Source organism: Leptonychotes weddellii, chromosome 5 (assembly GCF_054177405.1).
Source record: "Leptonychotes weddellii isolate Sample4059 chromosome 5, ASM5417740v2, whole genome shotgun sequence".
NCBI lineage: Eukaryota > Metazoa > Chordata > Mammalia > Carnivora > Phocidae > Leptonychotes > Leptonychotes weddellii.
Genome location: NC_138373.1, coordinates 6007987 through 6023693, shown reverse-complemented (window position 1 = coordinate 6023693; position 15707 = coordinate 6007987). Strand labels below are relative to the sequence as shown.

At 46.3% G+C, this 15707-nt stretch overlaps 1 protein-coding gene across 6 annotated transcripts in view; it reads right to left on the bottom strand.

The window, feature by feature from the left end:
* The window catches only part of TMEM225B (transmembrane protein 225B), a 29785-nt gene that overhangs the window by 10173 nt on the left and 3905 nt on the right, over positions 1 to 15707 (bottom strand). For 4 of the 6 annotated variants that reach the window (XR_014145196.1, XR_014145198.1, XM_081819378.1 and 1 more), the window contains exons 3-4: positions 2201 to 2333; positions 438 to 508 (exon numbers count right to left, since the gene is read on the bottom strand). Coding sequence is in view for 3 of the 6 variants with exons in the window: in XM_081819378.1 (XP_081675504.1) it covers positions 438 to 449 (12 nt within the window). In the remaining 3 variants the exon portion in view is untranslated. Of the gene's footprint in view, positions 1 to 437; positions 509 to 1996; positions 2145 to 2200; positions 2334 to 7501; positions 10004 to 15707 lie in introns of those variants that run through there. The other 2 variants (XR_014145197.1, XM_081819377.1) reach the window with 2 other exon arrangements.

Genomic DNA, 15707 nt, shown 5'->3' with positions numbered 1-15707 from the left:
AATTCTCTGGTAGGAGTCATGGCTCCATCCTGACCCCCATGCTCTGGATGGGACGGAGTTCGCTAGACACTGTCAGCGGATGGTCTGCGCCCCTGTTTGTCCTCCCACAACCTCAACTTGTCTAAAACTGGCTTTCGTGTTTTCCCCCATTTTGGCCATGATCCGTCACCATATACTGGCCTGGAGCTCGCGCTGGCCTCTCTCTCTCTCTCACCACACCTCCATCTCATCGGCCTTCCTCCCGGGAAGTCCCCAAGCCCCCACCCTTCCTGCCTGATGCCCACAGGTCTCCTTTCCAAGCACGTCCGGCCTCCACGCGGGCCTTCCTTCCCTGGGGGTGCCCTCTCTGCCTTCCCTGTAAAGCTCAGCTTGGCCCTGTAAACCACATACAGCCCTCCCAGCCACCAGCCACTGTCCGTCATTCCCTCCACACTTACTGGACGCCCCATGCCCAGCTCAGGCCAGCAGCAGCGATTCAGGGATAAAAAAAGACAGGAATTCTTGGTAACTATGGGGGAGAAAGACATATAAACAGGTCACTGGGTACAATGCTTTCCTCCCCCCTGCCTGGGTGACTTCAGGGCCAGGTGCACCCCAGCGCACCACCTCCTGTCTGTCGTTATCCCCCTCCTCCGCCCCTCCCCACCCCGCGGCTCTCCAGCGAGGAGGACCTCACCAGCCTTTTGGAACAGCCCTTAGCACGGGGATTGGATGACTGTGCCCCATGGATATACAACTTGGGGGATGCACTGATCTAGGCCAGACTCAAAGGACCCTAGCCATGTTAATACAATAGGGAATCTGCAGATCCCTTTGTACTGTTGAAATGGAGAACAGGAGACAAAAGACCCACCACTGGTCCAGGATCCCACAGTCGGTCAGCACTGCGGCAAGGACCCGAATCCCACATGGTTACCCTCCCTCTCACTTCAGGCCTCAGGCCAGGAGTTCAGTTTGGTGACTCTCAAGTCAGGAATTTAGTGGAACCTGTGAATTCTTCCTACTAGGTATGCTCATTTGCATGTGTGAGAAAGGGAGAGTGAATGGGGGGGAGGGGTAGAATTGACAAAACTTTATTTTGCCAAAAGCATTCAAAACAGGGACGCCTGGGTGCTCAGTCAGTTAATCCTCTGATCCCGGGGTCCTGGGATAGAGTCGTGCATGGGGCTCCCTGCTTAGCAGGGAGTCTGCTTCTCCCTCAGCCTGCCTCTCCCCCCCTGCTTGTGCTCGCTCGTTCTCTCTCTGACAAATAAATAAAATATTTTAAAAAAAAAGCATTCAAAACAAAACAAAAACAACTGTCAGCAACTATCACACTGTCTTAATTATTATTTAAAAAGACCCAGGAAAGTAAAAGAGTTGTTCGCTCGCTCGTGGAGCCTGGACCGCCGGGAGCCACCACAGGCCTGGGGGAGCTTCCTCAGTCTGGGTTCCCCTGGGAGAGTCCCTGAGCCACCCTGCAGCAGCCTGGATGCAGCCCTGTCCCCTCCCAAGGCCCCGCGCAGCCCCGGGGTCAGCAGGGAACTGTACTGGGGGTTGAAAGAGGTGGGCGACAGAAAGTACATCTGGGTTGGAATGGTGGGGGTACCTGTCAGGGCCGCAGGGAGCCTCATTCCCTTTCCCACCAGTGATTCGGGGCAACTTGGGCAGCAAACTGACCCCGGTTTGGTCAGAGGATCCTTCCTGCTGACAAGCCTCCTCGGCCCTTCTCTGGCCCCAAAACCACGGGGACATTTTCCAGACCCCAAAATGGACCCAGATCTGACGATCCGCCCCCACCCCGCAGTGAGTCCCAACAGCCCGTAGGGTTCTGTGTGGCCTGGAGGTGGGGGGTTGGGGGCCCTCTCCACGCCCCCCTCTCGGTGTAGTCACCCCACCCCCCCTCCCCGGTGGCCTCCCCTCCCTCCTTGGGCACCGTTGGGGTCTCCTGGGCAGGACTTCCCCTCAGGAGGGCCCCCATGCGGCGGGGCAGCCCCTCACCCGCCCAGCCCCTCACCTGCCCCTTGGAACCACCGCCCTGAGCTTCCGTTGGCCCTGGAGGCCCGCAGCGAGAGGATGCGCCGTCTGCCCACGGAGCCCGCGGGGCCCTGGGGAGGCTGGCAGGGACTCACCCGCCCTGTGGCCACGCCCTCCGCTCACCTGGCCCTTGGCCCAGGGGCACCTGGCCTCCGGGGCTGTTCGCGGGGCGGGCCTTGCTCACCTGTGCACTGAAGGGGGTGGGGGTGGGAGCGATCGGGAGCCGGGCGGAACTGAATTCGAATTCCAGCTCTGCCATTACCAGCAGGGTGACCTTGGGTAAGTTACTTCTCCTTCCTGGGTGTCAGTTTTCTCATCTGTGAAACGGGAATAATAATAGTAACTCCTCCGGTTGGATGGCTGAAAGGGTCTAATGATAAGCGCCTGGAAGAAGCCCCCTGACTTCTCAGGAGCCTGCCAGGTCACTCCCCTTCTCCAAGACCCTCACCCCCACCCCCACCCCCCGCCTCGGCCCCACTCCTGCGGCCTCCGGAGCTCCTGTCCTGCGCATGGCCCGATCATCCTCAGGCCTCCCTCATCCTCCGTCCCTCTCCCCTTCTCTGCGCTTCCCTAAGACTGCTGGCGGCACCTCTGACCACGCGGGCTGGTTTTAAACTGCGGGAAGAATCTTCAAAGAGAGGGCACTGGGTGGAGGTAGGACTGGTCTCCAGCTTAGGGAGACTGGTAGGGGCCGGAGTGGCCATACTTGGAGCTGGATAAGCCACCAGTCCCCACCCAACCCTAACCCTAACCCCACACACGCACCCCACCCGGCTTTGAGTCTGCCCTCACCAAGGAAATGCATCTGTAACTCAAGATTTTAAAAAGCCAGTACCATCTCTGGCACTTCCTCCCACCTTTCCACTAGCCCTGGACATAGTGAAAAACAACAGGAAGGGATGAGGTGGGAGGGACCACTGATTTACCCAATCACCTGGGAGAGGCATGTGACAGGCCCCTGTACTGTCTGAGATTCTATCTGTCATCAGGTTCAGGGCCCAGTTTGTAGAAGCTCGCCAGGGAGGGCCTCTACTGGCTGAGCTGGCAGGACCAGAGCTAGGCCAGGAAGATGCCCCTGGAACACTTTCTGCCTTGATCTGGGGCAGATAACTTTAATCTCCTCCACCCAGTTGGCTTTCGGTCTCCAGGGGATGGGGGAAACAGTCCGCTTCCAGACTCACATCCCTATATTTAGCCGCCTTGGAGAAAAAGAGTATTTTCCTCACCCTATTCTCACTCCTACTTGGTCCATGATTTCCCAGGGAAGCATTCTAATAAGCTCAGCTCGGGTCACATGCTCATTCCACTCTGGTCAGAAAAGGTTAAGTCAGCTGTTGGGTTAGGGTTTAGGGGGTTAGGATTAGGTCACTGAGAAGCTAGCAATTTGGATCACCTATCTGGACCAACATAAGAACTTTCTTAAAGGAAAAAGGATGGTGTTCTCAGAAGAAGGGAAAATTACAGCCGACCCTGACAGCATTTTCATATGCACTGTTATATAATACTTTAGATATCATTACACAGTAAATCCAAATGACAGGCATTATCATCCTCATATTGCAGATGAAGAAACTGAGTGTCAGGTTAAGAACTTGCCCAAAAGATCATGGATGGTTGCTAAAAACATTAGCCTGTAGAGGAAAAGATTATTTGCACGGTGCTAGAGTTTATCATCCCTAAAAATTACTCACTAATTCACTAATTGCAAAGGGAAAACACCTTTATATAGGAGAGATCTGGCAGTCGCTACCTTTAACAGGTGAACAAACAGCATTGCTTAGGGTAGAATAATTTGACGTCAGTTGCCTACTGAGATGATACAGTATGGAGACAGGACATGTGAGGTATTCTTGCTAAAAATGATTAATTAAGCCACTAAACCTTGTTCCAGTTTAGAGGAAATGCAGGGGTTGGGAAGGAAGTTAAATACCACCACAGGAAAACAGACAAATCAGTTTTGTGGAAAATACTAAAGGATAACTGTTCTTGACTCCTCCAAAAGTCAAGGTCATTAAAAAAAAAAAAGTAGAGGAACTACTCTAGATTAAAAGAAACTAAAGGGACCAAAAAAAAAAAAAAAAAAGAAACTAAAGGGACATAAAGCCAAATGTAATGTGACCCTTGATTATTTTCCCCCCGATTCAAAATAAAATAGCTATAAAAGTCTGAATATGGACTGCATTTTAGATGGTATTAGGGAATTAAATTCTTTTTCTTAGGTATGTTAATAGTGTTGCAATTATGTAGGAAAACAACCTTATTCTTAGAGAAGCTCACTTTCAAATAATTCAGAAAAAAAGTATATGGCTAGAATGCAGATATGGGAAAACAATAGTAATTATTGATCTGAGTAAGGGATATATAGAGTGTTCATTTATACTATTTTTCAACTTTTTGGTATATTGAAATCTCTCAGATAAAATTATTGTTTAAGAACATATAGGGGCACCTGGATGGCTCAGACGGTTAAGCATCTGCCTTTGGCTCAGGTCATGATCTCAGGGTCCTGGGATCAAGCCCCACATCGCCTCCTTGCTCAGCCGGGAGTCTGCTTCTCTCTTCCCACTCCTGTTCTCTCACTTTCACTCTCTCCTCAAATAAATAAGTAAACTTTAAAAAAAAAATATATATATATATATACACACACACACACACACATACAGCTGGACCCTAAACTCAGGTGTATCATTCAGCTACACAGTATCTGAGTGCTTTCTCGAATGTCAGATACGGTGTTTGCTGCATACAGTCCTTGCCCTCATGGAGCTTGCAATCTAGCACAGAGACAGGTAACTGAATAAATCTTTTTTTTTTTAATGTGATCAGTGCACAAAAGAAGCATATCATGCTACAAGGATTGCAGAGTACGATTCAGTTCAAAGGAAGACCTGCAAGGAGGCAGGATTTAGACGGAATCTTATCCCCGAAAGGGGGACTGCATTGTGCAAAAGTTTTTACTCTCTCTACAGCAAGAACTACTATACATGACACACACGTGTGCACATGCACACGGAAAAGTCCCACTTACCTCTGCTATGTGCAATGCACATAAATAATGCCTATCCCACTCTGGTCCTATTTTTTTCTTTTACCCTCAGTGCTGGTTGCAACTCACTATGATAAATTCATCTTTTTTTTTTTTAAAGATTTTATTTATTTATTTGACAGAGAGAGACACAGCAAGAGAGGGAATACAAGCAGGGGGAGTGGGAGAGGGAGAAGCAGGCCCCCCGCTGAGCAGGGAGCCCGATGCGGGGCTCGATCCCAGGACCCTGGGATCATGACCTAAGCCAAAGGCAGACGCTTAAGGACTGAGCCACCCAGGCACCCCTATGATAAATTAATCTCATGACCCACTAGTTGTTTTGACCTACATTTGAAAAATACTTTGTTCAAGGACACAATGAATTTTAAAATGATTGGAAGGAGTAGCCCCAAGAGGACTGAAGAAATCAATGGGCAGAGCAGGGACGTGAAGGGTCTTGTAGAATTTTATCCTATGAGAGGTGAGATTAAAGCAGTCACGTTTGGGTGCCAATGCCCAAATTCCTCTTCCTCTTCCTATCATCCCTTTGCGCAAAGACTTCTACCTCTTTAAGCAGAGCACAGGAAATGCCTCTCACTCAGGGGTCCCAAGGCTGTGTACACAGCGTGGCTAGGGACTACCAGGCTAGCCCCGACTAGGACTGCAAATTTTAGAATGTGTGCACAGGTTTAGGTTATAGCCTCCTCTGGAAGCATTTTCATATTTTCCCAGGTCCAGGGTAGAGGCCAGGCAAGGGAAGAGTAACTGCCTGCTGGAAAACGGGGTGGAGTCCCCATGAGCTGGGGCTCTGACTTCCCCTAGGCTCTGTGCTTCCTTGGACCAGAGCTCCAAAGGGAAAATCCAAGTCACCCAAACTGTAGTTTTACCAGGTAACAGAACTGGGAAGTGAGCAGGTGCCTGCTCCCCACCCACCCCGAGACCGAGCTTACTGCCCGCAGGGAATCCAATAGCTGGCCTCCTCCCACAGCTCCTTCCACCTGGGACACCCTCTCTCCACTTTCGCATAGGGCCCTGATGCAATCCCCACTCCCAGCGCCTTCCTCTTGCTAGCCCTTAGTGACTATGCCACAGATCCTATGCGGTCTTTTTGTGTCTTTCTCTCAGCACCTGTATATTTTATAGGTTCTCAACCTTGGGTGCACATTAGAATTACCTGGGAACTTGCAAAATCCCAATATCCAGGCCAGACTCCACACCATAAAATCTCTGAGATTGGGACTGAGGCATCAGTACTTTGAAAGCTCCCCAGGTGATTCCAGTATGCAACCTAAGTTAGGAATTCCTGCACTACTGGGTCCTGTTGCAGCTAGGAGCCATGAGGGGGCAGGGAGGTGGGGTTACTATGGGGTCAGGTGACCAGCCATCCTGGTTTGCACAGGACTGAGTATTTCCTGACGTGGGACTTTCAGTACTAAGACTGAGAAAGGCCTGGCCAACAGCTGGGCTGAGTGGTTGCCCTTGTGTTTACCTGAGATCTAAGAGCTTGGTCAATTGTCTGGCCACTAGTAATACTTGTGCCCAAAGAACCAGAGCCCCACTTCAGTGGGTTGTTTTATTTTTAAACATTTTATTTCTTTATTTAATCTCTATACCCAACACGGGGCTCGAACTTACAACCCCGAGATCAAGAGTCACATGCTCTACTGACTGAGCCAGCCAGGCATCTCCCCCACTCCAACACACACCAACTTCGGTGCCTTTGATGCTGCTAGACAAACTCTTTTCTCCCCTTTCCTGGTCTCCACAGACACCTCTGCCTTTGGAGCCTGGCATGTGACCTCACACACTTGCCTTCTCCGCACACAGGCCCCTCCCTGCTATTCTCTGCCAATCAGAATCCCGCCTAGCCTTCAACCCCAACTAGTCAAGCCTGCCTCATCCCTGAAGCCTCTCAAGACCCCACAGAAGGAAAGGGCCCTTTCTGTGGTGAAGGGAGTGGAGAGGGACTCAAGGAGGGTTGTGTGTCGAGTGGAGTAAGCAGGCACACTGGCTCAGAGCTCAGACCTGACCTCACAGAGTGCGAGTCCATACTCGGGACGTCCAGATGGCAAGGCGGTCCTTAGAGCAAGGTGACCCTCAGTGAGTGCTGATAATCACCTATCGATTACAGAGGGAGAAAAGTAGAGGAGTGCAGACAGGAGATCTGAGACAAGATTTTCGTGTCTAGTAAACAGATTCATTCCAGAGCCATCCACTCAATACCTACTGTGTGCACAGCACCAGACCAGGCTTGGGGGCTACGGGACAGGCAATTTTCAACTTTAAGAGTCCACATTGTAAGTATAATTTTCACTGATATTTTAGATAATCATTAACCCAAACTAACTGGAGGAAAAATAATCTTTTTTTTTTGTAACCAAAAATAACCCTTTACTTGGGGAGCCTGGGTAGCTCAGTCAGTTAAGCATCCGACTCTTGATCTCAGCTCAGGTCTTGATCTCAGGGTCATGAGCTTGACCCCTGCGTTTAAAAAAAAAAAAAAGGCAAAAAAAGTGCATTTACAACAAAGTAGGAATTTCTCTCAGATACCTGATCTAACAATATACTACCCAGTAGAGGTACTTTGGGAATGTCTTTTAATGATTAAAATATTCATAGTAAATGGGTGCTCAAAAGTTTGGTGGGTTTTTTTTTAATTTTATGGGGGTGCCTATCTGGCTCAGCTAGCTGGTGGAGCGTGTGATTCTTGATCTTGGAGTCGTGAGTTTGAACCCCACACTGGGTGTAGAGATTTCTTAAAAATAAAAAATCTTTTAAAAAGTTTTATCCATCATGTAGCACACTATTCAACTGCTTTGCTATTCAACGTTTTCCTCGACAATTACACAGTAATGAAGCTCTGCCTCGGGTGATGATGTAATTTTTCTTATAAAGGAGTTTGAACCGTGGCTTCTTCTCAAAGGAAATCTTAAAAATCATTGAGGTTTTTTTTTTTTTCCAAAAACAGCCAGAAATTAACCATTTCTCTCTATCTAAACTTAAAATAACTGTGTACTTGTTACAAGAACAGTAAGCATGCGTTTGACTAGGATTCAATCAGAGAAGTAAAACTACGAGGACACACACACACACACAGCCCAGCAAAGGCAGAGGAGGATCCAGGGGAAGGTAGACCAGTTGCAGGCCCAGCTGCTGTGTCTCCCTAGTGAGCAGAGTCAGCAGATTAGCAACAACATGAATGAGCCACAAAATATAGTAACTGCTGCTTTTCTTCCGCCCTCCTGGTCTCCTAAGAATCTCCCTCTAGGCCACAAGAACCAAAAAATACAGGACAGGGAATTACGGCAAATGCAGTTCAGCCTAGTTGACACATAACAAAGCCCGTAACATGTCATACTGAGAAACTGTTTGGTCTAGAAAATCTGCCCGTTTATTAAGTTCATTTATGTCATATAAAACAAAAAGATTCAATAGTCTGCAGAACACTGAGGGGCGAAATGCTGGTCTAAGACCCAAGAGCCACTTCCATTAATAGTTACAACAAATGGAATAGATGAGATAGAAGGAGAGTTACTGGGTTCAAAGGTCACCCTGCTGCTTTCTTGACCTACAAGTCTGAATCCAGAATTCCCTGATTCTTTCTTCCCTGGGATGGACTTAACTCATTCCCTTTTCAGAGGGCAACTATGAAGATTTGGAAAGCAAACCACACAATCTCCCTCTGATGCAGATCTTCAACATCAAATAAGCAATAGTGCTAACTGAAGGTTCCGCTTAGCCATCACCTTGGTCATGCTGCATTCTGTCCCTTTCATGCCCCTCTCTGACACACTCTCCTCCAAAGTGAATCTGCTGATGCTGAAACTCCATCTAAAGGTTTTTGTGCATTGAACACACCGATGAGATTTGTCTACTATCTGGATTTTCAGGTTTTAATAAGAGTTGAACCAGCACTGAAGGCCGTCCACCCTCACAAAACCCAAAGGGTTTCTCCCCAATTGCAAGCTCTCTGACATTCAATCAGAGCTGAACTCTGACCAAAGGCTCTACCACCTTTATTTCATTCAGTTTCTCTCGTGTGGATTCCCAGATGATTGGAAAGGTATGAACTGTACTTGAAGGTTTTCCCACATTCTTTGTATTCAGAAGCCTTTACTCCAGTGTGAGTTTTCTGGTGCTGAATAAGGTGAGAGTTCCGACTGAAGGCCTTCCCACATTCACAACATTCATAGGGTCTCTCTCCAGTGTGAATCCTGTGGTGTTTAATAAGAAGTAAACTCCTACTAAAAGATTTCCCACACTCGCTGCAATCATAAGGAGTCTCCCCTGTGTGGACTCTCTGGTGTTCAATGAGGTGCGAGTTACGACTGAAAGTTTCCCCACAGTCATTGCCCTCATATGGTCTCTCTTTGGTGTGAACTCGCTGGTGTTCTATTAGATTTGAGCTCTGGCTGAAGGCCTTCCCACACTCGCTACACGCATAGAGTTTCTCCCTCATGTGGATTCTCTGGTGTCGAACAAGACTTGAGCTCCAACCAAAAGCTTTCCCACATTCATTACACATATAAGGCAGCTCTCCTGTATGAATTATCTGATGCTGGATAAGATGTGAGCTGTGCTGGAAGGTTTTCCCACAGTGACTACATTCATAGCGTTTCTCTTCAGTATGTATTCTTTGATGCTGAATAAGGTTCGAACTATGGCCAAAAGCTTTTCCACATTCATGACACTCATAAGGTTTCTCTTGTGTATAGATCCTTTCATGCTGAATAAGGTATGAGTTCCATCTGAGTAATTTTCCACAAATATTACACATTTGGGATTTCTCTTCAATTAAGAATTTGTGGCTGTTGGATAGAGTTTGTGCTGTTATGAAAGCTTTGTCCATATTCACAGAGCCCCTTTTGTTTTGTTCACATTCATCTCCTTCGTGTAGTCGCAGCCCTACTTCAAGAGTTTTCTGCTTTATAATTAATTGATCCTCAGTCCAGGTCTCACCATCTGACAGAAAATATAAAAAAGGTAAAATGTAACAAGAAAAACTCCTGGTGGGGAACAGGATAATCAGAGTATCCCGGAAGTATTTGGTTCAAAGAAGTATGAAAAATGGCCTTGCAATATAGGGAAAAGACGGATACAAGTTGAACAGATTTGGAGAAAGTGGTGGGGAAACTAAAATTCAGGTTTATATATGAAGTAGCTAACCAGACAGACATACTGGGATTAACAGAAAAGGGAAGCAGAGTTTGAGGGAAGTGGAGTCATCTCAGAACTTTAGAAGGGAGATGCTGGGGGCTATGTGTGGGGAGGGGCAGGGACTGAATAAAGAGGAGAACCTCCCCCCAGAGGTTCTGCCCACATAGCACCCTGGCCACATGACCATCCCTGAGGTAACAGAGAAGACTCCCTTCATGTAATCAGAGACCAACACCTTCCTCACCAGAGTATCTCTCTCTACACTCAGATGTTCACATGCTCACTCGTGACCACAGACACACTCACACCTCATATGCATCTTTTGGAAATACTGCAAGTGGGGAAGATTTGATAAAGGAAGAGGGGGGAGGAGGAAAAGTTATTTACAATATGAAGCACAGGGTACAGAGAAATATTCCCAAGTCGATTTTGACTCTAACAGAATATACAAAAACAAATCCTGTACCCTGCATTCAAGGGAGACAGGATAGAAAACATCTCCTGTTTAATATATTTCTCCTCTTAACTGAAACACGGCTTACTAATGCTAGAGAGGTTGTTTTGCAATGATATTATTAGAGAAAGTAGGCCCTCTGCTAAGAGGGATCTTTATGAAAGGAGGGGCTGCTGAGAAATAGCCAATGCAGCATTTCCAGCAACAGTGAAAGCCTAACACAATAAACAGCCTTCATTTTATTTGTCAATGGTCATTTTCTTTAAGGAATTTAATAATCGTCTGTGGTATCTTATCACAGAACCATATTTACACCTGTTCTCCACCTCTAAATATGTCCTCATCCTCTGTATGTTCAGTTTAGATGTTGTGTTTTTAACAATTTTTTCCTTGTGATAAGAATTTTTAAGATCTTCTCCCTTAGTAACTTTCAAACACACAATACGGCATTATCAGCTATAATTGCCAGGTTGTACATTATTTATCTTATAACTGGAAGTTTCTACATTTTGACCCCCTTCATCCAATTCCCCCACTCCCAACCCCCCATGTCTGGCAACCACCAGTCTGTTTTCTATGCCTGAGTTGCCTTTTTTTTTTTTTTTGATTCCACATATAAGTGAGATCACACAGTATTTGTCTTTGTCTGATTTATTTCACTTAGTGTAATGCCCTCAAGGTCCATCCGTGTTGTCGAAAATGGCAGGATTTCCTTCTTTTTACAGCTGTACAACATTCCACTGTGTATATTCACGTATATTTGTATGTACACCACATCTGCTTTATCCACTCATCCATCGATGGACACTTAGGCTGTTTCCATGTCTTGGCTACAGTACATAATGCTGCAATGAACACAGGGGTGCAGATATCTTTTGAGACAGTGCTTTCATTTCCTTCAGATAAATACTCAGAAGTGGAATTGACAGATCTTACGTAGTTCTATTGGTAGTTCACCAGTTTACATTTTTGCCAACACGTGTTACTTCTTGTCTTTTAGGCGACAACCATTCTATCAGGTGTGAGTGATTACTGGCTTAGTGTTTTACATCCGCTTGTACATGTGTTTAACTGTTTCTCTTATATGTCACACAAATTGCAAACAGTTGGAGAACACCAACTAGGTCTAAAAAGTTAGGTACCTAAAAAAAAAAGTGATAAAGGCATCAATCAAGTCTAAATATTAGCTAGGCAGCCAATTCTTTTTAGCAAGATACCACAATGAACTGGTACTATAAATTCGAGTCACTCACTATGCACAGTCCGACAGTACTTTCTGTGGTTATACAGCTGGTCCACATCTGCACTGTCCAATACAGTAGCCAATGACCACATGTGGCTACTGAGCACTGGAAATGTGGCCAGTGTAACTGAGCAGCTGAACTTTTAATTGTATTTAATTAATTTCAATTTAATTAATGCATGTGGCTGGTGCTACCCTACTGGACAGCACAACTCAAGAGCTTCCTAAATCTGTCACATCTGTCCCCCAAGCCTGGGGGCACCTAAACTTAGAAGCCCTTCAGAAAGTAAAAGATCAGGGGCACCTGGGTGGCACAGTCAGTTAAGCTTCCAACTCTTGGTTTCAGCTCACGTCATGATCTCGGGGTCATGAGACTGAGCCCTCCGTCGGGTTCTACACTCAGCTTGGAGTCTGCTATTCTCTCTCTCCCTCTGCCCCTCCCCCTGCTCTCTCTTCTCTAAAATAAATAAAATCTTTAAAAAAAATTGAAAGATCCATAGCCTGGGAATGCCTCCATTTGGACTTGGATTTGGAATAATTTATGAAGCAGGAGACGTGCCTTCTGTGGTTGGCTTGGGCAAATACTAAAACGAAGGTTTCTTCTACATTTTTCTGACCTGGCCCCTGTCTTTCCAGCCTCATTCCCATCTCCTCCCTTACATGAAGCCTCTTCTCCTTTCTGTTGGACCACGCTATTTGTTCTCTCCCAACTTCTGAAGGCTTAAGTGTTCTAGAGGACGAGCCTTTTATAGGCCCACTGACAGAGAACTGACAGCCTGCCCGACATCTTCAAGAATGTAAATCCTACAGCTCTCAGGCCCTGTTCAGTATCACTTTCTCCATTAAGCTTAAGGTGATCCTTCTCCTGTAACTCTTGAATCCTTCTCTTTACCAGTCCTGTGACACTTGACTCATTCACATTTATCTTACTGAGCACCAACAACATGCCAGGTACAGTTCCAGGTGCTGAGATACATCAGGGGGTAAACAGGCAAAAACTCCACCCTCTAAAATCTTCCATTATAGTAAGGGAGCTGGACAAGAAACCTCGTAAATTACATTCTACTAGCTGACACAGTGGTACAGAGACAAAGGCAAGGAAGAAGCGTAGAGTGTCAGAGGGAGGGGGTGGGCAGAAGGGTTGCGATTTTACACCCCATGGTCAAAGAAGGACTAAGAAAATGACACTGAAGCAAAGACTTGAAGGAGATAAGGTTTCTGGGAAAGAGCATTACACACAGAAGAATTAGCAAGTGCAAAGGCCCTGGGTGTTCAAAGAGGCAAGTATGACTGGAACGCAATGAGCAAGGGGAAGAATAGTAAGAAATGAGGTCAGAGACCTCATTTTCAGAGAACATGGACCCGATAGGCTACTGTAAGAGGTATGCTTTTACTGAGTGAGAACATAGGACTCGATAGGCTACTGTAAGAGGTATGCTTTTACTGAGTGAGATAGGAAGCTATGGGAGGCTTGTGACCAGAGGAAGACAAAACCTGACATTTTAACAGGATCACGCTGCCGGCTATGTTGGGAAGAGACAATAGGGAGACAATGGCAGAGGCAGGACAACCAGCCAGGAGGCTACTGCAATAATCCAGGTGAGGGATGACAGCACCCTGGACCAAGATGGTGGCAGAGGTGGTAAGAAGTACTGCGATTCTGCAAAAAAATGTTGATGGTCGTGGGGACAAGATTACTGATTGATGGGTATGAATATGAGAGAATAAAGTTTTCTCTCTGGGTTGAGTAGCTGGAGGGATTGTGTCCCCATCTCCTGAAATGGGCGATATTTATAACAGGCTACAGCATCTTCAGTAATCTAAAAAGACATTTCTACATGGCTCTCATACCAGTCTCTTGAGATCAGTATGTCTCAAACGTGCTCCTCCTTCTGGCATATGAGTATTTGTTATACTGTTCTTGCAACTCTCCGGTAGCTTTAGCATTTTTCAAAATAAAAAAGGAAGGGGTGACAACGAGCAGTGACTCCTTTCTCTGCCCCCACATCCACTCAGTAAACAAGTACTATTGCTTCTACCTACAACACACTTCTTGGTTTTTGTCCCTACCTTCCTATTATCACTAGGAACGTCCTAAAGTCAGATCCTAATCACCTCACCTCCCATACCACACTCAACAAATCAGATTCTCTCCCTTGATATACAACGCTCACCGGCTAGCCGCCTATTAAGAAAAGCTAACATAACATACTTCAATATCTGCCAAACAAAAGCTAAGCTCTTTGCCTGGCATTCCTTTCGCACAGTCTTACTCCACTCTGCCTCACAGACTCATCTTCTATCACATCTTCTCTATACTCCAGTCAATGTGAACAGTTTTCTGAACATGTATATCCCCACACATGTACTTCTCTTCCACCTATCAAAATCCTATTCAACCTTCCAGACCCAGCTCAAGGCAGCCTCCTTCCTGAAACCTAACCCCACTCTAATCCCAGCTGGAAGTGAGCTCTCCTTTAAATCTCTAAAGCATTCGCTTCCTGTCTCCTTCATGGCATTTAACCACATTGTCTTTGGGCCTCTCCTCAAAAGTATTTTTAGTTGTGTGTGTGTTCCCTTCAATTTATGCTGAAAGCATCTCTATTTTAAAAGAGGTCTTCCATTTCTTTGTCTCCAAGCCCAGTGCTATGTAAAGAACCCTGCGCACATTCGGTGCTTCAAAATGCTCCTGATTATTTCCCAGCAATCAAGAGAAGAATCTGTAAGTCACTGAGGGTCCCAAATAGACCATTTATAAAAAGTCTTCAGGACTGAGGCTCAAATAGAATTCAGAGAGGTATATCTCCTCATGGGTCAGAGCCACTTACAGAAAAAATATCAAAAACGTAGATTCAAACTCTGGTAGAGAGCAGGACCCTCTGGAATGCCTCAGCAGACAGTGGCTGCTCTGAGACAGAGCTCGAGAAGCCCAAGAGGAGAGCAGTTGCCCCCTGAAATAAGCAAATCAAATGTGTTCCTGTGGACAAAGGTTTAAAAAAAAAGTTTCTTCGCTGATCTGCTTCTAATTTAAAGGGAAGGGGTAAAAAATCTATGCAGTTCTTCAAGTTTGTTTAACTACAAAGCCGTGGGATCCCAAGTATATTTACTTCTAACAGCAGAAGAAATGAGCAATACTTATTGTACTGGGTCCAACGGTGTCGTTTCCCTGCCCCACCCCCACTAATTCATGTCCACCTGGAACCTCAGAATCTGACCTTGTTTGGAAGCAGAGTCTTTGCAGAGTTAAGATGAGGTCATAATGGATTAGGGGGGGTCCTAAATCCAATAACTGCCATCTATATAAGAGAAAGGAGAGGAAGATTCAGACATGGAAACACACAGGAAAGAAGGCCATGTGACAATGGAGACACTGACTAAGTGATGCAGCCTTAAGCCAAGGAGCACCAAGGATTGCTGGGGACCACCAGAAGCTGGGAACAGCCAAGGAGGGATTCTTCCCTAGAGGTTTCAGAGGTAGCACAGCCCTCGTGGACTTCTAGCTTCCAAAACTGAGAGAATACAGTTCCGCTGTATTAAGCTATGAAGTTGTGGTAATTCGTTACAGAAGCCCTAGGAAACAAATACACTCCCTGTTTGATATAACCAATCAGGAAACGTACATACCACCTACTACGTGCCAGATACCAGTAGAGGGATTATAATGGTGCTTCAAAGCGCAATTAGGAAGGACAACCCCTACCTAGGTGACCTGGAGATGGTAGCCTCAAAGAATGATGTTGAGCTGGATCTTGAACTATGATCAGGATCAACAAAGTGAAGAGTATTCCAGACAAAAGTAATCACATCTGCTA